This window comes from Melospiza georgiana, chromosome 4, assembly GCF_028018845.1.
Source record: "Melospiza georgiana isolate bMelGeo1 chromosome 4, bMelGeo1.pri, whole genome shotgun sequence".
Lineage (NCBI taxonomy): Eukaryota > Metazoa > Chordata > Aves > Passeriformes > Passerellidae > Melospiza > Melospiza georgiana.
Genome location: NC_080433.1, coordinates 32,151,729 through 32,177,928, shown reverse-complemented (window position 1 = coordinate 32,177,928; position 26,200 = coordinate 32,151,729). Strand labels below are relative to the sequence as shown.

General features: G+C 39.0%; 1 protein-coding gene across 1 annotated transcript in view; it reads left to right on the top strand.

The window, feature by feature from the left end:
• Positions 1–332: 332 nt before the first annotated feature.
• MRTFA (myocardin related transcription factor A) overlaps positions 333–26,200 on the top strand; it is an 82,278-nt gene continuing 56,410 nt past the window's right edge. The window contains exons 1-3 of the mRNA XM_058023279.1: positions 333–390; positions 3,794–3,867; positions 5,376–5,637. Of these exons, the coding sequence (XP_057879262.1) occupies positions 333–390; positions 3,794–3,867; positions 5,376–5,637 (394 nt within the window). The remainder of the gene's footprint in view (positions 391–3,793; positions 3,868–5,375; positions 5,638–26,200) is intronic.

Sequence of the window (26,200 nt, the reverse complement as noted above, 5' to 3'; positions counted from 1 at the left end):
TGTTCAGAGAGGTGTCCTTTCTTCATTTGGGAATTGCATTGTTTTGTGTTCTTTTCCCTGTGCTTCTCTGATTTTTACTCACTTATTTTAAAATTTCTTGTATGTTTTAATTTTAAGTTAAAATTACTCTATGTTTTACTCTGGTTATTGAGTTTTCATGTAAAGGAAGGGTGATAGTCCTTGGTTCATTTAAATACTAACTCTGAAGATCTTAATATACCATGAGTATGTGAATATTTCCAAAGTCATGCAGGGGCAATAGCATTCTCTCAGGAGCCAGGAGTTTTTAAGTTATGTTGCTATAAAACACAAACCACTGTCACAATACAAGCATGACCCATGACGCCTGGGAGGAAACAGATCTGCTCAAGACAAACAGTGGTATTCCTTGTAAGTAACTAATCTTTGTCCATTTCTAACTTCTGAAGGCATTTAAACACTTCAGTTTCAGATAGACAAACAAGACAGAGTCAGTTTTGCACCAGGCATAGGATTAAGAACCACAGCCATAAAGAATTTTCTGAAAATTACTCCCTTTATCAAACCTGCAAACTACAAAGACTATACTGCTCTGGGACTTGTTTTACATGGTAGCTGTTTAAGTGCATCCTCTTGCCATTGCAGCACCATATCACAGTAAACATACAGGAAACCTGATTAGCTTAGTCTTTGATAAAAATATACTCTGCTTTACATTTACCATATGACAAAATTACTTTGAGAAATTTCTGTTAAAGCTCATCCAGGATCACTGAAGGATAGCTCAAAGCCCATGAGGTGAGAGGGAAACAGATAGACACAGACCTCTCTGACCACCAGTAAACTAGTGAAAAGTAAACTGGGAGTGGGAGATGGGATTAGGTTTAGTTTCCTGTCATTTTAGCTCCATTAATCATCCCATCATAAGGGCAGACAAGCACCAATGTTGGCACAGGGGAGCAACAAAGGCATGAATCCAAGACCTTCCCTTTTGGCAAGAGCCAGCTTAGACCAACTTAGCTGTATCATACAACCACATCCTCTGGTTAGACACTAAACTGGTACTGCCAACAAAACGAGCAGTCCAGCCTGCTCATTGCTCACCTCCTTTCAGCCAGCACAGGCTGAACCAGATCAAGGAACTGCTCTGTGTTCAATTCAACCTCGTCATACACATACACCACTAGTTTTAATCTACATCTGTTGCTGATCTGGCTTGCCAGCCAGACACACAAAATCTTGGTTATCCTGAGGGAGAATAAGGCACAAGGAAGTGAAAAAGAAATGGGGATGGCTACTTCTGGTAGCAGTCATCTTAAGGCATTATTAAATGATTTAATCTGTCCAACATTTATGTTGGATATGGACACATGTACTATGGTGGCACAGCTAGGTGTGTAGTTGGCAATAGAGTGGTTAACTGATTTTATTGAATACCCAGGAAATAAAGTCTAGTTTTCAGTTAAATAGATTCCCCAGTCAAAGAAGGGGCAGTGTAGGGACAGAAGTGAGCAGCTGGACAGTGGAGGACTTAAAGGTTGCTTAAGCTGATGTTGCTGCTGTAGAACATCTGTGGTATCACAGCCACTGTTGTCCCAGAAGCAGCTGGTCTTAAAGTAGAAAAATGCCCTGATAGAAAGCTTTTGCCTGGTAAGGCAACAAATACAAATCCTTGAGGGTACTTAATCTGAAATCCTTATAGAGTATAAGAAATACTAGCTCTTAATACTGTCCATCAGCTTCTGGATGACTCATTTAAAGATCATGGCATGGCACATTTCTTTATGGGAAAGTTTCTAGTCTGGTAGGAAATGACAGGAAAACAAACACTGTAAAATTTTAATTAGGTTCTAGATATCAATAGTGTGTAACTATCTGATTGATCATTCTACAGTGACAGTTAATAGAGTGGTGTAACTGTCTGGGAAGTCTAGAAACAGGCTTATGTTGGTTGGCAGAAAAGGATTCCCTGTCTTTCACAGGACTTCCAAATACTGTAACATGACTGTTTATAAATCCTCAAAGCATCTTTCAAATCCCTCTCTGCCCTCGTCAGACTTTTAATTGAACATAACTTAAATCAAACTCATCCAATTATAGCTTTTATTGTAGTCTTGAGAACTGGATGTCTTTTTTCTTTTTTTAATTGTGGGGATGTGTTCCATACCAAAACTTGGCTCTGATCTGAAAAAGAGTTCTCTTGGAAGAGGCTGAAATCTAGAGGCTGGATGTACTGATGTTATCAGCTGGTTCTGTCCTTGTGAAGCCCTGGCACAAATGCTGGTGATGCTGCACGGGGAACTGCACCAACTTAGCTGGAGTGTGAACCAGAAGACTGGCATTTACACCTGGATGGTTGTGTGTCATTGCAGAGTCTTGTGCTGGCCTGAAGTGGGAGGTGATGTGAAGGAAGGAGAAGACAGGCTTTCCAAATGCATTTTAATTGTTCATAATGGTTCATCCCAGTTGTGTTTCCTTTGGGGTGCAGCTCTACTTGGACTAACAGAATTGTTGTCCAAATTATTGATTTTTAAAATTTTTTTATTATTATTTTTGTTTTGTGGTGGTGTTCCACTGTACCATGCTGGTTCAACTGTGCCGTGTATAGAGGAATTGATCCAGATGAAAAATTCCATTTCAGCTGAATCAGCTTTCTGATGCAGTTCACAGTCTGGCTCTACAAGCAGCACTTCCAGCACAATTCAGGATGTAGTGGCAGAACGAGTGTCAAGCCAAGGTTTGCTTAAGCTGTGTTGCTCTGATGTGGGACAAACACTGACTGACATGCCAACTAGGATTAAGATACCTTCCATCTGTGTCTTTTTCTGCATGAGTTAGGAAATGTGCAGGTCCAGGTGCAGTTCTAGATAGTCCAGCTGCTGTGATGAAGTTTCAATGGACAATTTAATGGAGAAACTTTTGTTTATAATCTCAATACCAATTAAAACCCTTTGGTGTGGTGTTGCTCAAGGACACATAGCAAAAGGGTATGTGAACATGGGTCTCTTGCTCCTTGTTGTGCTGTAGCTGGCTCTGCTGGACTGCTTTTACTGTGGCTTGGTACCCTGCTTTTCCATAAATGATACAGTTTCAGTAGTCTGGCTAATGTCAATGTATTGATTGGGGAAATAGATTCTATTTTACAGCACTGTTGTTAAAGTTTTTGAAATGGGATTTTCCTCGCTCATTGTGCAGGTTATAAATTCCCCTTGAAAAGAAAATCCAGTATGTTCAAAGTTCCTAAGGACATTTGGTGTTTACCTAATTGCAGCAGATCTTGCATATTTGAGACATTCAAGGGTTTTTGTTCCCTTTTGAGAAGAGGAAGAAAATCTTTCTTTTCCAGGGTAGATTGAGGAGAGAAGGTTGAGAATTCGGCCGTTCCCTATCCTTGTGGGGTGTGTTAGATATGTCTGTCACCTGTTGGTGATTTCAGGCCTGGCTGCACTTGTGCTTCCACATGAGCTGGCCACCATGTGGAGCCAGGCAAGGTGGAATGTCTCCAGTACATCTCCTTCCATAGAGCACATTGGCTTTGGCTGCTCTGACTGGTGACAGCCGCCCTTACCAGCCAGCCTCCTAACTGGGCAATTACTCTGCATTTAGCCCCTTTCCACAGGTCTCCCATCCTACAGGGACAGGGCCTGAGGCCAGCTGTTCTTGCTTGGGGTTTAACTCTTTCCAGCCTTTGCAAAGGTTGTTGTGCTGTACCAAACTCTCTTCTTTTAAATACGTGGTTTAAGGGTCTGTGTTTTCAGGTTTTCTCTATCCATTATTAAGATAAGGGCATGATTCCAACTTTTTCTCTTTTCAGATTACCGTTACAATTTGCTTTCAAATATTTATGATTTCATGTTTGCTTTGGACAGGAAGAATATCAAGGAAGGAGTAGGCACTTTCTAGCCAGATGTTGACTGAAGTAAAAGCAAAGACTTCATATGGCAGTAAGGTTTGGCTCGGTCTCATTTGTTTTGTTTTAACAAGCGCCAGCTTCAGTTGGTGGTTTCTGTTGTTTTCTATTTTTTTTCTCCACCCTTCTTTTCTTTGCTTCTCTTCAGATCATGACATAGGGTCCTGGGAATGCATGTATGGCAACATAGATGAAGTAACATGTCTTCATTACCAATGAATTCATATTGTTGTCTTAAATAAACACTGAAAAAATTTTGGAAACAAATTTTTGTACCACTTATAACTTTGTTCTGAATATTACAGAACAAATGGTGCTTAAGTATGCAAGTGGGGAAAGTGACTATTTGAGCTCCTTTGTCAGCTGTTGGTTGATGTGTTGATGTTGTCACACTCATCCAGGTTAATGATGAGTGTTAAGTTGGGAATACTTAATAAAATCTATATTGCTAAAATCCTTGTTTCCAGTTTATGCTTTTTGATTGGTTTCTGGAGGATTATCCTGATGGTTTTGACTTTGCTTTACCTGCATCTTTTTAAAGTTGAAGGTTAGCATCTGCAAGTACCTTTTACTTGCTAAATTCCAGCAGTGCAGCCAAGTCTTCTGAGCTGAAACAGCAGAATGCTAAGGAGCACGAGACTTGCGTCCCCATTAATCAAAACCAAAAATGATTGCCCTTGTATAATGTCCGTTATTGTTTAAATGTTGACACAGTAACCATTTCACTGGAGACTTGCAGCTGGTTTGTTTCTGTTTAAATTACTGAACAGAACAGAATTTTAATTTGAGCATAGAAGTGGTTTTTGAATACTTATTTAAAGAATTATGGAAATATAATAAAACATTTTAAAATTACTTATTTTCTTAAAGCCCTTTATATGTTGCACATTTTGTTACTGCAGTTGAGGTTTAAGGTGGAAAAGCTTTTTGTGTATGTGGAATATTTTTCTTTTATTCACTTTCACTGATTGTGAATGGGGAGGACAGAATGGAACAAGAGAATTTTTTTTTGACATGCAGTTGATTTTTATCTGAAAATCCTCATTTGTTGTACTCAACTGGCCTTCCAGGTTTATTATGAAGGATTACTTTACCTGACTGGATTTCAAATAGACTGTTGTTAAAACATTATTGTTGATATAAAGGACAGTAGTCAAGAGTTCAGCAAAGTTCCAGATAGGCTGACTTCACTGGAGTGAATCAAATCTGTTCTTCTCAAGACCAAAAATTGAGAATGTTCTCATACTTTCTAAGAAAATTATAATAATCTGTAGTTTCATCAGTGGTTTCTGTGGCGATGCTGTTGGAGGTTTTTTCAACTTTTTCCACTGCTGAGTTGAGCAAGTTTCATTGGATTTCAACTGTCGATGGTCACACCAACTCAGCTTGTTTCTCTGTACCATGGAGGACACCATGATGAACTGGACATATGGCTAAGACTCTCATGTGAGATTTATGGTCTCTTTTTTGCTGTTTTGTCCTGCAGGTTGCCATCACGAAAGCCAAAGTGGATTTCTCCGGGGTGGTGTGCCTGCCCCCTTCCGTCATTGCTGGGAATGGGCTGGACGGAGGAGGGGCTGGCGACAATGACGACGAGCCGGTGCTGGTGTCCCTGTCGGCGGCCCCCAGCCCGCAGAGCGAGGCCGTGGCCAATGAGCTGCAGGAGCTCTCCCTGCAGCCCGAGCTGACCCTCAGCCTCCATCATGGCCGGAACCCCAACCTGCCCCCGCTCAGTGAAAGGAAGAATGGTGAGTGCTACAGCATCCTCATGTCTCCTGTGGTGTGTCCTCACCACGTGGTGGTGTCATGGTAGATGTTCTGATGACAGCTCTGCTTTTTACTATGGCTTTTTTGTAGGAAAAACTAATGATCCAGAGTTTAGAAAATGTATTTACACTGATCAGTTGGAAGGATTGATGTTAGTGCCTGTGGAAGTTCCACAGATCTCCAGTTATAGATGCTTTATATTATTTAGGTGAATGTGGTGGTTTGCAGGGGTCCCAGGACGAGGGAAGAGACAAGAATCTTGACTCCATATTTCAGAAGGCTGATTTATTATTTTGTGATGTATATTGTATTAAAACTATTCTAAAAGAATAGAAGAAAGGATTTCATCAGAAGGCTTGAAAGGAAAGAAAGAGAAGGAATGGAATGCTAACAAAAAGCTCGTGACTCTCAGAGTCTGACTCACTGACTGTGATTGGCCATTAATTAGAAACAAACAACATAATTAGATTTATTATTTTATGATCTATATTATATTAAAATTATACTAAAAGAATAGAAGAAAGGATTTCATCAGAAGGCTTGAAAGGAAAGGAAGAGAAGGAATGGAATGCTAACAAAAGCTCATGACTCTCAGAGAGTCTGACCCACTGACTGTGATTGGCCATTAATTAGAAACAACCAACATGGACCAATCAAAGCTGCACTTGTTGCATTCCACAGCAGCAGATAATTATGGTTTTATTCCCTCCGAGGTCTCTCAGCTTCTCAGGAGAAAAAATCCTAGCAAAATGATTTTTCATAAAATATCATGGCTATAGGTGAATACCACAAAAAGCTTCCCTGTACTTTGTGGTGACTGGGTTGTGCAAAACTGAGACAGTCAAAGGAAGTGTCAGCTCACCTTCAGACTGTAGCTATCTGTAAGTTTTTCTTTGTCACTTTGGTCTGCACTTGCCAAGGATGAGTAACTTTCTCACTGCAAATGTCTCAAAGATTCTTTCACACTTCCTGGAAGAAGAAGCAAGACCTAGAGTTAAAAATGCTTATGTTTAAGTGATTTAGAATATGTGCACTGAAGGACAGTAATTTGGATTGAAGGGGTATCTCACTTAAGATGGCTGGATCTTTATATCTAGAAAATGACCATGCCTTTTTCTGAATGATGTATCAATGTTTTCCAATTTGGAAGGATTGATTCGCTTGAACCCAAAGTGTTGGGTTTTTAGGAGGTTGAAAAGAGTTTCCTCATTCATATATGTTATACCATCATTATATGATCACAATTATATTTACAAAAAAATGGAGAAGATAGAAATTACACTAACCGAAGAAAAAAATGTTTCATCCTTAATGTTTGCAGTCTTCTAAGATAAAATACAACAGATGGAGATAAAGGTAGTGATGGTAAATAGAAGAAAATTGGAATGTCAGTCAGCAAGGCAGACTGTGATCTCAGCGTATCTCAACTAGTGGTAGACTTGGGCATTTTATGTTTATGAAAGCAAGGAGATATTTCAAATGGTATTTAATTGAGATAACAGTGAAACTGATAGAGAGCTGGAGCATGTGAAAAGTGTATGAGCCTTTATTTCCAGCACCTGACAGCTGGTGACATGAAGGTGACATTGTGATTTGTGTGGACACAGGGTTCTTCTTAACTAATAAGGCATGATCAAGGACCCTGAAGTGGGAGGAAGCAGTTTATTTTTGATGCCACTGGGAAAAGGATACTAGTGCTGGAAACAGATAAGAAAAATGAAACTTGGGGCAGCACTTTGAATGGTATTGTTATGGTCAGAGGAAAGGATATTCTGGCACAGGAACGAAAATCTTTACAGGATTCACTTGTTTGGATAAGTTTAAAAATTGGTATTTCAGGATTATTTAACAGAGATAGACTGTTTTCCTCTATCTGAGTAATATTATTTTTATGGACTGAGCTTTGAAGCAGTATCATTGTGGGCTGCAAATCTACTTGACTGCAACAGGTAAAGTAGAGTTGTACTTTTAAAGTATTTGAAAAGGAACACCTCTGCCCATATCTTTGCCAAAGAAAATTAGGATATTCCCGGAAATGACTCATTAGGTGGGCCTCTTCAGAGCTGATTCTTTATCAGGGCTTAGCACAATAGTGGGAATTTTACTGCTGGAGGGGCAGTTTTCAGGCGAGGCATAAAGTCCAAAGTCCCTGAGCTAGATTATCTGAATATTCCTTATCTTTGGAGGTACACAGGAGGTACACAATGCTCTCTTGTCCTAGGCTGCAGTATTTTGTTATGTGTTGTTTGTGTGTACATTCATTAAAGTATTATGGGAATGAAAAGGGCTGTTGAAATATGGTTTATTGCAAATTATCATGGAATAAAAGAACACTTGGTTTAGTGGGCTACTAAGAAATTTAGTGAGCTGTTAAGACATTTAGCTCATGCATTTTGAGTTAATAAATGTCTTCCTTCAAATGGGAACCTCTCAGTTATCTTGGGGTAGAGGCTGCACAGCTGTTGAAAGCTGTTGAGCTTGTTAAATCTCCTTTCTTAAATATGGTGGATCTTTGTTGTTGTTGTCCTCAGTTTTAAACATGTTAAAAAAGTTCGGAGATGATCTGCCAGTTGAGATGGCAATCATTGCTTAAATATTTGAGCAATCCTAAGTGGTTGTAGAATGTATCTTGTGCAGTGAAACTGCTTCTGTGACACGTTGCCAAATTCAAGGTATGAGGAAGATTCAAGCTGAGTGGCGGTAGGAGGGGAGGAGATGGTAGGTAAGAGACTTGCTGGAAGCTGCCTATCTGTGTCAAAGGGTCTCCTGTTTGCAGTTCTGGACAGGCACTGCTGACTCACAGCTGAACAACTACTTATGCTGAGAGTTTCTAACAGATTAACTCTTTCTGTAGCTTTTGCTGAACAGACTTGGCTTATCTGTAGGTATCTGTAGAAAAGTATTACATGGGTTTGTACTGTGTTTGTTGCGACAGACTGTAGTTCTGGAACATAAACTATTAGCTGAGTTAAAATAGAAATGTCTTTGGCTTGTGAAGCATCATGGAATTATGTGTCCCATGGGAAAACTGGGAGGGCAGTCCTGTATACACATATTGCCATATGCCCTAGGACAGCAGATTCCTTTAATTTTTTTTTCCTTCTCTTAGAACTGAAGAGCAGCCAGATGCAGTTTCTGGGGGTTTTCTTGTTGGTTTTGGTTTGTTTCAGATCCAGACTTCTCCTCATATTCTCCCTTATCACAGCTACATGTTCTGGAAGGATAGGTACACCTGGACACATGGGTGTAAAGACCATGAACAACATGACTGAACAGTTGCTGTTAAAGTTACACAATTAAAGTGCAGTAAAAGATATTAAGAATATAGAATTCCAGTATGAAGCATTTGAACAGATAGCTAGGAAACAATTTTTTGTCACTTTGGTGGAAGGAAACCTTATGTGGTAAGGTGTTAGTAAACTATTTTGACACAATTATTATGTTCTGTTCAGGCATCAAGCTTAATGGGACATTTAAGGTATAGTTATTTAATATGTGCTTCAGAGTGAGTTTTCTACCCTAGACTTGCATTCCTTTTGCTTTTCTACCCATGTTCATCAAGGCATCAACTTTCTTTAACTATGAGAGATTACCTGTGACTGACTCATTTGTTGCCACACAAGCCAGAAAAAGGCCATTTTGGAGTCATCTGAAGCTCTTCTGTACATCTTGATTTTTGTCAGTCACCTGTACTAAGATGCTAAGATAACTTATCCCAGCCCTTAGGGTAGGGTTAGAGCAGGTCCCCATGAATGCATTTACCAAAAAAAAAAAAAAAAAAAGAAAAAAAAAGAAAGAAAAACTCCAAGTGATAAATATGTGTATCTTAGGTAGTTTGATATTTTCTAAAAAAAAAGTCCTCTTCTCCTTAACTTTCATTTGAAATTACAATAATTGCTCCACTAACTTATTGACCCTCTCTCTTGACCTGTTTTCCCCAGATGAATTCATAGTTATCTTAGTCCAGGGGTTGTGAGAAGCATTGTGTTAGAATCCTCGGACACTCCTGGTTTCTTCTCCCTGTGGGTTGTTTAAGATGAGGTAACATTCTTTCCAGTGAACTGTTGCATTTTATGGTTACTGGTTTGGAGGGAACTTGCTCCAGCTTGCCAGTGTTTGGGGTTTACTTGATCTGGGATGCCTGCTTTCTACAAAGTACCATATGTGTCAGGGGAAGAGATTCTCGTTGGAATGTGTGGAATTTCAGTATGACTCAAGCCATATAAAAGGCATGTGCTTTAGGTATGGGAAGGTGCTCCTGTTAGTGCTGTACAAAGCATGGGATAAATAGTTGCTGTGTAAGCTGTTGGTGATTATACTCAGAAATTGCAGAGTTTAACTTTTAAAATGGTTCTAAAGACCTACTTTAGTGTCTGTGTTCTTATGCCCATTTGCTATTAAAATACATGAGTATTAGGGCACCTTATTTTATTTTAAATAATTGTGTAGGCGATTTGCTCCTATAATCTTTTATAAGACTATACATTCCTCTCTCCCACCTCTGCTATCCCTTTCCCATTTTGAATTGTCATTACACCAAATACAGTTAGATTCAAATATTTCAACTATAACTTTTTATAAGAGGTTTGCAAATTGTATTACTGTCTTCCTATTATTCTGACTTTAAACACAAAAATAATGTTTTCTTAAAATCATGTCATAAACTGTCATTTTAAAAAGTAAATTATGTGACTCATGAACTCAGTTGAGAAGCTAGGCATGATTACTGATAAACAAGGATGGTATTGTTTCCTGAGAAAGGGCTTTAAAGGGATGAGAGTATTCTGAAATATTCTCAGTTTTTGAGTCCTGTTGGGGTTTTTGTTTGTTTTTTGTGTGTTGGGTTTTTTTTCCCTAGTATATATCTGCCTTCTGGAGACTCATGTTTAATTACCAAGTGGTGGTTACTGCCTCATCCAGAACTTAGATGTGAAGATTAGTCTGTATTGTAGCAAAAGGACCAAGACAGGAAATATATAGCTTTCTCTGATCTGTCCTTCACACACATTCCAGTGAGGTTTGCTGTTTTCTCTTGTGTGAGAGTAAGGGGAATGGTTGTTAGAACAAAAACAACCAGTCTGTCTTGGACAGATTTGTATTACGAGACTTTGTGTTCCCAGGAGACTATAAATTTAGCATGCTGTCTGAAAGTTTCTGATAGAGCTATGAGATCCAGAGCATGACAGAAATGACTGGCCTGTTACTGATGGGAGCTACCAAACAACTGAGAAGGGGTAATCTTGAAATATTTCAAACAAACTTTTAAATAGTGATGGGGAATAGTTGGGCTGGAAAGAATAATGCCAAAGGCAGCTAATGGAGTGGCTTTAACAAGTTAGCTCTCAAAAAAGTTTTGTTCCTTATCAAGATAACAAGACTAACACCCTTCTACAATCACTGGCTCATAATATTACTCTCTCTTCTGTTTTTTCCTTTCTAGTTTCTCCCTTACTTCAGTTTGCCTTTGAAGTTTCAAGGTTCAGCGCTGCTGGATAAATGTTAGACATACAATTTGATAGCTGTTTAAAAAACATTCCTTTTTCATTAATTTAAACTGCTTGCTAAACAAGTCAGGCCCAGATCTGGCCAGCTGTTTTGTCTGTGTAAGGACTTCTGTTGCTGGTCTTGCTGTTTTGAGGGTTGAGGGCAGTAATTGGGAAAGGAAGTCTGGCTCTTTAAAGGGAGAATGCCATTCAGCAGGATTCTCAATGTGTTCTACTTAAACAGAGAGTGGCTGCTCCATGAAGGAAAGATTGCACTATTTCACAATAGTCAGTTGCTGTTAGTGCTTAGCCAGCTGAATCCTAGCTTTGGTACCTTTGCTGCTTCTGTAACGTGTGGCTTTCTATAACTCATTTTTATTGGAATGCTATCAGCCACTTCTGGAGCTGTAGCTCTGCCCCTGCCATCATCAATGCATTGCCACAAAGTGTAATGAAGGCATCTGTTGGAATACATCTGGTAGTGCAGTCTTCATCTTCCTTGCTGGTCAAATGAGCAACATCCTGCTTAATGCTTTAAATTTCATCTGCCTCTTTGTGGTCACCGACAGTGCACACGTGCATACTTCAGAGAGTTAAGTGATATTCCTGGAAACTGTAGGAAAGATTTCCTTTCCACTTGGGTCATACTGCTTCCTCTTATATTTCCATATATCACAACAAAAACAAGCTTACCTTCTGCTAAAAATGGATGTTTCCTGTATTTACGATGCATATGAATATTCAGAGTAGGTGGTAAAGTGAGTTATTTCTGTCACTGGTGTCTCTGAATTCTCAGGATACAGTGCACTGCTGCAGTTTCTTTTCATAAAGATTGCATAGCAAGAAGGAACATTCTTTTAGGCCTGTGATTTTTGCCTGCTCTGGCTGCAGATGCAGGACTGCAAAGGTGGTGTTTGAGTATCACAGAAGCCCAACGAGCTGTTCCTTGTCTTTTACAGCACACTGCTGATGTACGGAGTGTGAAAACCAGATAAATACTACAATATCATCACTTTAAGGGATTTTCCTGCATTGTTTAAAGCTGCTAAATGAGTTTTTCCTGCCTTCTTTAAAGCTCCAGGTGTGTTTGTGTGTGGGAAAGAAGATGTGCTGCTAAAACCTGCCATGCTCTTCCCTCAGCAGTCGAGCAGCTGTCAAGAAGTTTTTCTTCTTCTCAGTGGTAGAGAAGTCCTGAAGTTATTTCACGTTAGAGGGGTCAAAAAATAGGGCTTAAGCAGTTTTGGTCAAAAAATAGGGCTTAAGCAGTTTTGCACACCTAGCTACTCATTTTTACCCATACTGTTGTGGCAGGACAGGAATTCTGACTTGCTAAAAAGGGATTTAAGATCTGAAAATTTGTCTGTATCTTACATGTGAAGAGCTGAATACATTTTAGAGCTTGGTACAAATATATGCTGTTACTTACTTAGATGACCTAAAGAGAAATGATGATGAGCCTTGTGGAAAGATTGGGAATAAGGGAATGGTGCTCTGGGGACAGAAGTGTTGGAATTAGTTTGTTAAGATAATTAAATTATCTGCTGGACAAATTACTTGAGACTCTTTAGAGACCAAGACTGAATTTCCTTTCTGTTGGGAGCTAGAATCATCTAGTGAGGAAAGACTTAATTCTATTTTTATCTTTTGCTCAATAAATACTTGACTGTATAATTTTTGTCCACTATCCCAAATAATTTGAAACTGTTCGTGTGGATGTGGGAAACAAGAGTGAATTTTTTTAACCCCTAGTCTGGTTAGATGGAGGAAGTGATCCATGGTGGGAAAAGTCTGAATGACAAAGGGCAGGTTTTTGGTTTTTAAGAAGCAGACACTACCATCTGTTAGAGGAGCTCAGGTTTAGTGATCAGCAAGGGGAATTGATTAGGGGAGTAGTTTAGTTGTTGAGAAAAAGGACTGGCAGAGACTGAAGAAAAGTGACTGATCTGTCAGCAGGATGTATATGTCTGTGGCCATGTTGTTTCAAAGCTGAGGATATCTGCATGTTTATGTTAACACTGGGTCTCCTTGTCCTTGGAACGAAATTGCCTCATCAGCAGAGCCCCTTAGGGGATTGCAAGTCTACCCAAGACGTCATCCTCCTCTTATAAAAGGGGAAAACTGCCAGTTCTGGTGTCTCTGACCCCTTCCTCCCCCCTCCCTTGCACTTACAGAGCATCAAGGGGCGGACCTTGCTTCTGCAAACCCCACATCTTGCTCTCCCTTTTCTCCTAGCAGTAATTTGATCTTGGGCCGTTCCAACTTGCCTGTAGTGAATAAGCAGAGGACTGCATATTGAAAGACTTGAGTTTCCTCACTAGGCACAGTTTTCTTATAGAAGGATGAGAATGTCTTGCAAGTTTTGAATGAGATGAAAGTTGAGAAGTCCTCTTGGATTATTTTTCTCTTTAACATATCTATGTCTATGTAAAGAGAGGTCTTTAAGGGCTTCTCTTCTGTTGAGAAGAGAATCAACATGACACTGCTGGAACCAGAAATGCAGATGACAACACTCCAATCAGGTACCGCTCCAAACATAGCCTGTGGTTAATTTTTGCTGGTGAATCATGGTTGCTGAGCTATATAGGAAGTGCCAGGAGGCTGTGTGACCTCAGAAAAAGACAAATTAGAGAACTGTGGTGATTTCATGTGCAGGTTGCAGATGGGTACTTTTTGGATGTTAAGTACTGTTCAATTTAGAGCTTGATCAGAGATATATTATCTCTCTTTTCTTCCCTTATTGGTCTCCAATGTTAAATTTACATGGCTTATGAAGATTACAAAACTCCAATCAAAGCTAAGACTTGTTCTAAGGACTTGTTCCTCCATTTAGCTTTTGATTGAATTATGTATTTTTACTGTTAAATATTTTCTGATTAAACATATTCTTGATACTTTGGAGAGATTTTAAATTGTGTAGTTTGGGAAAAACTTGTATTAAAAACTTTCCAGTATTTGTTTTATGTCTTGAAAGTGTGTTTCCTTGAGAATGGCAGTGGTATTTTGTTTGCATGATTCATTTGTAAGTCCTGTGGCCTTCTGGTGATACTGTGCTTACCCATTAGATACGTACAGGGTTGCATTTCTCACATGTAAGCCATGCTTGAATGAGAATTATCTCTTAATGGGAGCATGAGATGATACTTAGGGTGTTTTTATCTGAGGCTCTAGCACATTATGTAGTCATGAAAATAAGTACATCTGTAGATATGAATGGCCTTTGTTCTGTGGATGGGAACAGACACTGCAACCTTGGTAAGATTTGACCACAAGCTTGTAGTAGCCTAGGAGTTTGGGTTTGTGTACTCTTAATCTCTTGGGCAGCATTGTCTGAAAAGCAGCACATAGGTAATGCTAAAAGTGTGAAGACATACTTGTTCCTGAAAGTCAAATGCTTTTTCATGTCCTTAAGTAGTGACTGGGAAAGAGACAAGTAAAACAATAATTTCTTAGTTTAATTTCCCCCCCCAAAATTGCTGGGTTTTGTTTGGTTATTTTTGTTTTGTTTTGTTTTTTAGTTTTTTTTCCTGAATTGACCACGTTAATTTCCCTAACTTAATTTTGTGTGTTTTTAAAATATCTGTGAAGACTTTTTTATCTCTATAAAGATCCTGTGTGACCTTTATTTTATAGTCCTGACATATTCTTTGTTGTTTAGAGAACCACAGTATGGGTTTTTTGTATCTCCTGTTGTAGATAGAAAAGACAGGCCTAGATCTTATGTAGTGTTTGTCTCAATTCAGAAGAGGATTTGTACATAATCAATCATTCTTCTAGTTGTACTCTTGCAGTCTGTGAGTGTTGGAGGTAGGGTTTAGGCACTAACAAGCTGTTTGGTATTGGACAGGATGCATATGGCAGGAGAGTATCTCATCTGGCTTTGTTGGGAGGAAAGCTCTTACGTGAAGACCTGAAAAAAGATGTTGACTTTAACATGCATTGTTTCTAATAAGTTTTTAAATTCACCCCCCCAACAAAGAACAGCCATGACATTTACATTTCAGGATTCTTGTAACTGAATCGTGCATTATATTCTCAGGAAGGTGACATAATAAAGTAACACTTGTTAAAATTAGAAAAACTGCCTTTGTATTAGTATTGCTTTTTCTCAAAACTTTGTGTGGCTGTGTTTCTTGTCTCTTCCAAATTATGGTAACTCCTGAGGCTTTCATTAATTCTGAGGGTGAGAGTTTCTCCTACTAAGGAGTGCTTGTATGGAGCTTTTGCTCAAGTCCCCTAACCTTAGTCCTAGACTATGCAGTGGTGTTCTGTAACACTGAGGCCATTTCCTGCCAAGTTTAGTTTACCTTGATGAGGGATACAGATTTATTGCACCTCTTCCATCAGCAGCCACTCTGTTCTCTTCTGGATCAACCAGTGCTGGAAAAATCTTAAGCAAGAAGCAGTTTACATAAATGGATTCACAAGATTGGTGGGGAAATGGAGTGTGACAACAGGAACATGTGCATTACAAGTTTGAAAGATCTGTCTTGAATAATGGAAGTCTATTACAGGCTTCTAGATAAGGAAAACAGCTACTTGATGATGAGGCCAGTTTGTTCAGCTGTAATATTCAGAGACTTCAGATGGTGGTAGTGGCTGCTCTTGTTTGGCTTAGTGAGGTAGTTGTGTGTTGGGCAAACTATTTGAGACTTCAGAGGCTGAAACTGGATCTCCTATCTGAGTGCTAGAATGAGGAAAATGACTTAGCTGAGGAAAGACTTAACTTCTCAAATCTTCCTCATCTTGATGTTCATCTCCAGAAGCCCTACTGGAAAAATGGAAGATGGAAACAGTTATCCCAGTCAACTCCTCAGAGTTTCCAAACATCCACTGAAGAAATAGGAGACTCATGGCCTAAGCTGGGTAAATAAATTACCCTGGTAGAATTTACACAGCTTGCACTCCATAGACCAAAAATTCTTCAAGACTGCAGGTCATGAGGCTGTGCTCATTTACTGCTTGGGTATTGGTGGGAGTCCACTCAAGAAGCAGGAATATCTGAAGCCATTGCTGACCTAGGACATAATGTCTGTATTCCCTATTGGTGGGCACATGAAAAGCAACTCCTTTGATACTAAGGATGAGAAAACATTCTTAATGTTTTGGAGAAAGAACTGAGGGGGACATTACAACTTTACTCTTCTGGGAGCAGAATAGCTTAAGCAGAGAGGGACTGTTTCTTCAGAACAAAGAATAACTGAAGCAAGAACAATATGAATAGTGAGGTGCATATTGTATTAGCCAGAGAAAAATTAAAACCACCTGTCAAACTGAAAAAAAGGAGGAGTAAAAAAAGCAATAACAGTGGTGACAGCAGAGGAAGGAAAAAGTAAAAGTGAAAATCAAGCTGAAAAGACATTCCAAAAAAGCAGTAGACCCAGAAAAAAAAAAAAAAAAAAAAAAAAAAAAAAAAAAAAAAAAAAAAAAAAAAAAAAAAAAAAAAAAAAAAAAAAAAAAAAAAAAAAAAAAAAAAGTAAAAATATGACCAAAAAGGTAACTGCTCTATTTGACATCTCACTGGACAACTGAACTTATTTAAAGAACTGGTATTACTCATCCAGTCATTCAAAAAGCAGACATACACAGTGGGGTGAAATTCCACATTCAGTTTCATAGTTTTGGAACCAGCCCTGTGCCAGTTTGTGTGTTTTCATTCTGCTGACAATGAAGCTGATGTGCAGATCTGTACAAGCTCTTAGCAGTGGGAACTCTCTCTTTACTGTTTTTTTTCTCCAAGAGTCACTTGGCTTTTTTGCTGCCTTGACTCTTTCAGCATCTGAATCATTTGTTTTCTTTATATTTATTTGCTGATTCCAAAAGCTTGCTGTTTCCTTCCCATTATCTGCTTCAACCTAATCTCCCTATGTAGCCTCCTTTTTTGTTCCCCTGAAGCCTTTTTGTTATTTGTTTCATTATCTAATTATCCCATCTAGAGATCTTGCAAATTCTTTTGCTGTTGCTCACTTTTCACTCCGGATATGGACTAAATAGTTTTTGTTGTTACCTGGCTTTGTAACAGACTGGCCACTGAAGGAATAAGCAATGAGTGTTATGTTTTCTTTTCCTTTTTTTTTTTTAATGGAGAGGCAAGAGTGCTAGAAGCATACTTTATTTTGGACACAATCTATAATTTAGTAACACTTAAATGTTTTTGAACAGCCATATGAGGGACTCATGCAACTGGGGGAAACCTCAGGGGTCTTGGGTGTGTTGCTGGCCTCTGTGTGCAAGTTCTGTGTTTAAATAACAAACTTTCAAATATAATTTCACTTTCTTTTTCATTGTATTTGGTTTTGTCACAAATTCCTTTTTATGGCTTCTGTCCAGGTGGCTGGGCAGAAGTGTGTGTGCAATACACCTACAGAGGTGCAACCAGCCAGAGAGAAACCCTAAATTTTAGCTCAGTTTTGCATTGATGGAGAAGAGTTATGGCCTCTTAGGGTCATGTGGAGTCTAACAGTGCATTGCCAGAATTAATGGATGTTAGCACTTGGACAAATGTCTACTTCTGTTAATGAATTCTATTTCCTTATGGGTTTGCTTTATGAAAAACCTTTGTTTAATGTTCTGGGTAGCCTTGGTTTGTTTCAGTGCACAACAATGTTTTTTGCATTGTCTTGGTATATATTGAACATTAAAAATTGTCCCATTTTAATCTTCGTTCTGTGAGCATACTGAAAAAAAATAAGATTGTTCAGTGTAGGGTAGTCTATTGAATAGCATCTTTGGGTTTTGATATTTTGTTCTGTTGACCTGCTGAAAATAATCTTAAAGTCTATTAAATATCAAGACAGGTATGCAAACCCAGAAGCAGGTGGTTCTAAACTGTTAGAAGTTTGGTTTAGATGAACAAGAGGGTTTTTTCCATGCATATTTAGAGAACAAAAGAAGAGCTGTTTTGAAGTCAGCAAGGTAAATGAGCACAGAAATAATTTAGTTCTCTGTAGTGCATAAAACTTGACTTCTGTAGTCTAATTCCCTTTGTATCCAGCTGGTTCTGAAAAAGGAACAATTTTTTCAGCTAAAAATTAGTGTTACTTTGAATCAAATGCAAAACTTCCCTCATTTTCAGTGGAAAAGTTGGATTTTTGAGCTACTTTAGCAGATTAGGAATATATTAAATTCAATTTAGGAAAAAGCAGTGCTGATCCCTTCATTCTTTCTTTTAAAACACAACTCCCAGGCTCTTTTTCTTCCCTCTTTATAGGATTTAAGTTGAAGTGCTTTAGGGATGTCAGCTGCTAAATTGCTTTTAATGGGAAGAAAGGGGACAGAGAGCATATCTGTGTATTCTTAGAAGGGATTTGTCCCCCTCCTCAGCTCTTTCAGGAGTGACAAATGTCAGAGCTGCACTTTGTGGTTGGTGTTCTCATTCCTGTTTTAAATAGATTTGAGATTCAGTATTGGCTTTTAGTACATGAGGAATGACCTTTCCTTGATGCAGTAAAATGCCTTCTAACTTCATCTTGTCTTTTTCAAGCATCAGTTACAAAGATTTTTTTTCCTTGCTGTTGTTTTTCTAATGAGAGGTTTTTGTAGTTGTGAGATTTTTTGCATTTCATGCTGTTTGAATAGTAGAACTTTTATTTTTCTTCCCTTTTCTTCCTCCCTCCTCCAGCTTGGAATTTCAAGATTGTAATGAGCTCTTGAATCAACAGAATTGGGATTTTGGTTTTGGATGGAGGGTGGAGCTGAGGGGAGAACATTCCTGGCTCTGTAGTTTGCATCATTACTACTTTAAAAATAGAACATTTGGTTTGTGTTTGGAATCGATGGCATTTGGAAATGTAACCTTTTGTATCTAGGTAGCAAGTTCCTGGGAAGTGTAAAGAGTTCCCCAGTTACTGGTACAGCTCCCTGGGTGTGTATATTCTGAGTAGTGATAAAATGACTCTTCACTGGCTTTTAACCAGAATCCTGCATGTGATTCAAGGACTGAACAAAGTTATGTGAGTCTCATCGTCATCATGCACTGGGAATTCTTTCCGAAGCAGCAAATGGGATGTTCCTGAAGTCAGCTTTAAATATGGAAATTTTTGTGCTGCAAACTGCACAAAGTTCTGGGTTGGCTGTTACAAGATGTGGAGAGAGGAGTGCACAGCTGTAAGCTGCACATTAGTGAGCTATTCCATTCATGAAAGATTTGAACATAACCTTTTGCTGCCTTTTATCCCTGTGATTAACTATTGAGTAAGCAAATTGCAACGTGGTTGTGTTAGCCAAACTAGAGTTAAAGGATTGTACTGAAACTAAATATGTGAAGGATGCTTTTCTTTTTTCTGTTTTTTTTTTTTGTGTCAAGAATGACAGTCTACAGTAAAGAGTACTCATTAGAATAATTTAGTTGAGCAGTACCTATTTCTACTGACAACCTTAAACAAGAAATTCCTGGAAATCTTTTTATCCCTGTAGTAAGTATTTGTTGAAGCATTAAATCTTTTGAAAATATTTTTTTTTCTCCATCTGTTTTGAGAATACTCTGTTTATTCTTTTTATACAGCAAGTGTTACCCTATAAATTAAGAAAGAGGGAGTAGAAAAACAACCATTCAGGCAGCTTTTTGCCCTTATCCCTTCTGTGAACTACGATTAACTTGCAGGGGGGCACAGACTGGCTGCACTTGTTCTAATACAGTAAAGATGTGGTAGACACAAAATGAATATTCACTGACTGCTTTGTCTCATACCCTTCTTATGGCTCCAGCTTACTTTAAAATCCAGCTTCTGAGAATTAACTTCAGGGGGGTGTGTGTGTGCATTTTAACCGGTTTCCAGTGTAAACAGTAAGATTGTCATCATCATACGCAATTTTGGGTATCATTCATCAATTGTTATTAAAAACAAAACAGAAGTTTAAAATGCATGTAAAGTCACGCCAGGTTTTATATGTTGTAACTGTAATCAAAACAGAGTCTTCCTTTCTGTGAAATAATCCATTATGTATAATGGGCCCTGCTTAGTTTTTGTCATCATACTCTGAGTTACCCACTCATTTGCATGATGAATATGAATCAGCTTTTCTTTAGGAACATAGTTCAAATGCATTGGAAAAAAGGAGTGAACAAGGATTACTTTTATTAGGTTCTTGCTTGGGATCTTTAGGCACGCTTGTATAGGAATTATTATTGATTATGTATATAGGCTCAGACTGATAATTTTTATTTTTGTGGCTCAGGCAGATCATAGTCATCTTCATGGCCTGCCACTGATTTCGGTTCTGGATGAATATCTGAACTTGTGCTCTGCTGAGTCTCTCGAAGCTGGTGTGATGCTGACACCACATTCTTTGCCTGAAGGGATGCACTGCAGACACACATCTACTCTGTCTCCCAGCTACCTGGTGACTCCTTGTATCCAGTGTTTGCCTGATTTAAGAGATGGCTAATGTTTAACAAAGTGCTCAAGTTTCCATGCCTGTGTGATAGCAGGAATTTGCATTAGTGTTTATAATCAGGATGTTTTTTTAATAATGGGATCCAAGTCCAGTCTACATTTTGATTCTAGACCTTAAAGTACAGTTTTTTTATGTCTAAGCATCAGTGTGATGCTTAGACATAATCAATCAATTCCTAGTGTTCTAATTGTGCCCAGAGCTGTATAGATCAGTGGTAGGGAATAGAGGTAATTCTTGAGGTTTTGGAAATGTCTCTGATGTTACTGTTTGACGTTATGCGAAAGCTACTATCAATAAGTTTTTGTGCTAAACTTGCTGTCTGCTTTTACCAGTCTCAGATGACTCCTACAGCACAAAAAAACCCTCCAAAACCAAACAACAACAAAAAAAGACAAAAAACCCACCCCAAAATCTGAAGTAACCTATAGCTTCATGTTGCATCTGGATTCTCCTTGCTTTGGAGCTGCCGCACCTCAGTTCAGACTTACAGCACCCTCTGCTGTTCTGACCTTAGGGCTCTTCCAAGGAGAGACTGGCATTTCTTCCAAATTGTCTTTTTAAATGGAGAAACCTCAGCTGGTTGTCTTGAGGTGGTCTGGTTTTTCGTTTGTGTCTAAGGAAACACGAGCCCTGATTTATGGGGGTGAAACTAGAATCTTTATCTTAATAGAAGAAATATTGCCCCCCTTTCCCCTCAGTTTCTTTGTCATGAGAATTTTACCATCAAAATCAATATGGAGAACTGGTTTAATTACATTGGCACAGCTCCCTTTGGTGATTAACCTTAGTGTGGTTTAAGAATGCTGTCTAATGTAGCAGTAGTTGAGGTGGGTAAGAAGTCATGAAGCGTTGGAACTGGAATTACTCTTCAGGGTTGCAGAGCCCCCTCCCCTGCTGCTGCAAGTAATCCTGTCATATAGCCCCCTACTTAAATTTATTGAGCACTGCTTTAAAAAGTGTTAGATTTCTCTCATGCTGGACAGAATTTCTCTCTTTGGTTAAAAGTCTTCTAGTTTTCAATTTTAAATATGTCAGTGGCTTTCAGTGCAAATAATCTCATAGTTAAACTGATGCAAACCTTAATGCAAGCAAAATATTCTCCCTAGAAGAAGCTCCATCTACTTACAATATTCTTAAAGTAGGGAAGTGCTAAAATAGTATCTGCTAATATGACCTGCTTAATGTTTTTTTTTGTATCTTTCTGTAGTGATGCTTATTTTAAATCAGATCCTCTATGTAGTGTTAATGATGCTTCCCAGGCATTATGCACAGCATCGGATCCCCAACAGGATATGAACCTATTTAATTAACCCATGTAAAAAGTAGGTTGAGAAATGTATTTGTAGTTCTTTGTAGTCTTCCATTTTCTTTGCCCTGATTGTTTTTCCTCAAAAATGAACACATCCCAAATAAAGAAGTTGCAGCTTCCAGTGAAGCACAAGCAGGCTTGATCAGTCTGTAATCATAAGTGACCTTGAGATTTTTTTTTTCATTTTTTTTAACTTCTGCTGGAGATACTCTGGTTGAAGCTGTTGTTCCTTGTCTGTGTTTTTCATTATTTGAGATTTGGACTTTGTGTTCACTGATGTCAACTCAAATATATGCCTTTTAAAAATATATTGAGCGGGTTTACTTTATTAAAGTTACTACGTGACACTGAGGTATCACTGATGAAAGATTGCAACTCGCAAAACATTTGGTTCAGAGGGTACCTTGAGCTTGACTGACTGCAAAACATTCCCAAAGCTTAGAGCCTTCAATGTTCCTTCACTAAAAACTGAAATAAACAGAAAACTTTTTAGTATACCTTTGCTGATTTCATGTTGCTTTTGAATAAGTAAGAACAAGAGCCAGATCAGTAGACTCCTTTTGGAAAAAACCACTATTGCTAGTCTTACCTTGAAAACTGAGAGATTAATGAGATTCTAGAATGTGTGGTGTATGAAAAGTGGTCTCTAAGGCATGAAAATTTCAGCCCATTTAAAAGTCAAAGCATCTTTTAAGTTTAAGGTAGAAAATTACTGGCAACTTTAAATGGACCAGAAAAGAACAGCAATTTTTAACAGACTTGCAGTACTCTACAGCATTTTAAGTTTGTTTGCTTTTTAATTTATTGTGATTTCTATATAGTGCACAACACTCGATCTCCATTCTGGGATTTAAAAAAAAATTTGTTGTTCTTATGATTATTTTTCTTCTTCTCTTTGTCCTGGACTTTGCATTATGGTGACAGACAAAGTCGCTGCATATAAGAGCCTGCTCCACTCCTCCCAGTTTTCCTTGGAGAGAGGCAGTCACTGTTTGCTGTGGTTGTTGATTTAGTGCCTGGGAAGAATGAGGCTTTTTTGGACCCCTTCCTCATCTCTCTCTTGCTAAGGGAGCCTGCGTCATTGAGAAATGTTTAACCTTCTGGCCCTGAAGCAGGACTGGAAACTTTGCTGCAAAATCTAGAAGCTAAAACTGGATCTTGCAAATGTTATTTATGTGAGCTACTCTTTCCTTTGATTTAATTGGGACAGGAGATTGCAGAGCTTGATTTAGAATTTTGAGTAGCAACTAATTTGGAGAGTTAGCAGGGGGGAAAATAATTTCTTTAGTGAAAAATGGTGAATAACTGATTTAAGGGAAGAGGAGAGAAGAACTGGGAGCAGAAAACGGAAAAGTGTGGGAGGACTTAGTGGAGAAAAATGTCCTAAGATCAAAATTCTGGCATTGTCACGTACTTGAGTGTTTCTTTCTCACTTGTATCAGGAGGCTGGCTGTGCATAGTTTTATTCCTATAACAGAAGTTGGTTGTGGAGAGCTAGTGGCCTAAATTGTGATGGCAACCTGATTTCCAGGGGGTTGATTTAATAGCAGATACTGCTTCTTGTATATGTCTTATTTTCCCAAACTGCCCACTTTTTTCCTTCTGCCTCCTCCCCCATCCCGGACCATGAGGGTTCTTCTAACAGTTCTGCAGAATTTCCAGATGTCTGGCTGCCCTGCTGCAACTGCGCTCCATTAACCGAGAGGGAAGAAGACATACAGAAAGCCCAAACATTTCTGCAGCATAATCATAATAAATCTGACATATCATGAAACTGTTGTGCTTGTGCTAATTAAGTATCTAGTGTGCTTGTAGTACAGAGAGTAATGCTGATGTGCCCACAGAGTGTTGATTTTATTTCACATGGTCTGGCTGTATGTTTATCTTCAAGATATTCCAAACAGAAATGTGGCAGCTCTGTCTCTTGGGACCCAATATCTTCATGGTAAACTAAAATAAAGAAACTAAATTGAAACAAAAATGAAGAAGCTTGTCTCAAGGGTGAAATAACACAAAGCAGTTTAAATTATTTGTCCCAATGTTGTCGTGACCAGTGGAAGGGAGGGGAAGGGGTTGTACTTTCCTTCACTCCTGTTTTGCAGCAGCAGTAGCAGCTCAGTGCACCTACTACTTAACCCCAGGTAACTTGGACAATTGGACTTTCTTGTGAGGAGTCTAATTCACTTTTGAAAACAAAGCCATTAAAACCCTCTCACTTTTCTGATGCATCAGTGACTCTAATTAACTCACTGAACTTTCTTATGAAATCTCGAGCCCTCAAAAAGAAGGAATGATGAGAGCATAATGCTAGATCATTTAATTTGGCTTGGGTAATAGCACTTAAACTCTGTACTGAACAGTGAAACTGAGGGAGCAGATAAACGGTTTCAACTCTGAAATTGTAAGTAGGGTGAGAAAACTACTGAAGTCTAGGTCATGGAGCCTTAAATGGTGGCAGTGGCTGGATAGTAAGTCCAAGAGACAGAAAAGATTGGCCAGAAAAGAATAAGATACAGTGCATGATTGATAGATTCAAAATATTAAGAATTAAATTAAAAGTAAGTGATTCTTCAGAGGATATTAAAAATATCAGCATTTCCCCAGTAGGAGGTTTGTCATGTTAGAATTTGCTTTGATTTTACTCTGAGGTTGTTACCTATCTATGAACAGACAAGCAAGTCTCTGGAAAAAGGGTGGTTACACATCTCTCACAGAATGGTTGAAGTTGGAATGTCATCTTCCCCAACCCCCCTGCTCAAGCAGGTTTCCCTAGAGCCAGTTGCTTAGGACTGTGTTCAGATGGCTTTTGAATATCTCCATAGATGGAGACTTCACAACCTCTTTGGGCAACCTGCGCCAGTACTCAGTTGCACTCACAATAAAAAAATTCTTTCCTGATGTTTTTAGGGAGCCTCCTGTGTTCCAGTTTGTGCCCATTGACTCTGATCCTGTCGCTGGGTGACATTTGAGAGGAGTCTGGCTCAGTGTTCTTTGTACCATTCCTTCAGATTTTTAGATGGATAAGCTCTCTAGTATGGTCATGGCTCTGCTGTCCTGGGGACCTCAGAGCTTGAGCCAGCACTGCAGGGGTGGCCTCATCAGGGCTGAGCAGAGTAGGCTCACCTCCCTTGGTCTGCTGGGAACGTTCCTCCTAGTGCAGCTAAGGGTGCCTTCCTTAGCCTTCTTTGTCCAAGGCTGTCTCATGTTCACCTTGGTGTCCTGTGGGACCCCCAGACCCTTTCTGCCAAGCTGCTTTGCAGCCACTTGGCCCCCAGCATGTGCTGCTGCACCCCCTGGCCCAGCCAGTCAGTGTTCAGTCCGCCTCACAGTCTCCTCAGCTGGCTCAGACTGACTTCATCAGCTTCTCTGGGAGGGTCTTGCAGTGTCAAAGCCTCACTGAGGACAGACAGACAGACAATGTCCACTGCTCTCCTCTCTTACACCAGGTCTGTCTCTGCACACTGTAACTGAAACCTAAAGACAGATTTGCTGTCGTGCCCAGGGAACAATATTTTCTGATAGGAGAGAATTGTGAATTCATAGTCAGTTCTGGCCTTACTATAGCATAATTGCTAAAAGTAAGCATATGGCAATGTCTGTTCTGTTCAAATTGGTTTTGTTCTAAAGAGTTTGTTCACAAGTGACTTCTGTTTAGCCGGCTGTTAGATGTACTGGGAGCAAGCAGCCAAGTTCTGCCAGATCATAACAACTGGCAGCCATCTAAAAACCATATCTTTCCTCTTTATGTTTGTCTATTCAACTAGATCCTCCACCATCTTGCTTTATTGCAGTCCCACCTTAATGGTCCCTCTCTTGTGTCTGGATTCATAAAATAGATTTGGTAGCCAAGGAAGGGAGGATACACGGATTTCTAATTCCAGTTCTGACATACACACTCTGTGTTATATGTAAATCTACTTGTTTTAACCTAGTTTATCCAATCAAAATGTTTTTTTAAATAGATTTGGATTGATTAGAATCCATAAATGTGAGATTCTGACTAATAAGTTCTGGTAGCTTATACCAAAGCAAGAAGGGAAGATCTTAAAGGGGTGTGAGGCAGCTAATGGAAAATTGTGACTGAAGAGACTTCTCTGCATATTGTTTCAGGTGAACTTACAGATTTAGGAGGAGGCAAGCAGAACAGAAAGCTGATGTCTGAGTCAGAACATCATGTTCCAAGCACACTTTTCTTTACAGTTATAAGCCCTTAGGCTGCGTGCCTTCCAATGCTTTTAGGCCAGTTGGTGATTAAAACTCCTAAGATTGGCAGGTTTTGCTGGGGAGAGGATACACCCTCACAGCTGCTTACCTTTTTTCTTTGCTTTCATGGCTGACATTACCAGAAATCTTGAATAT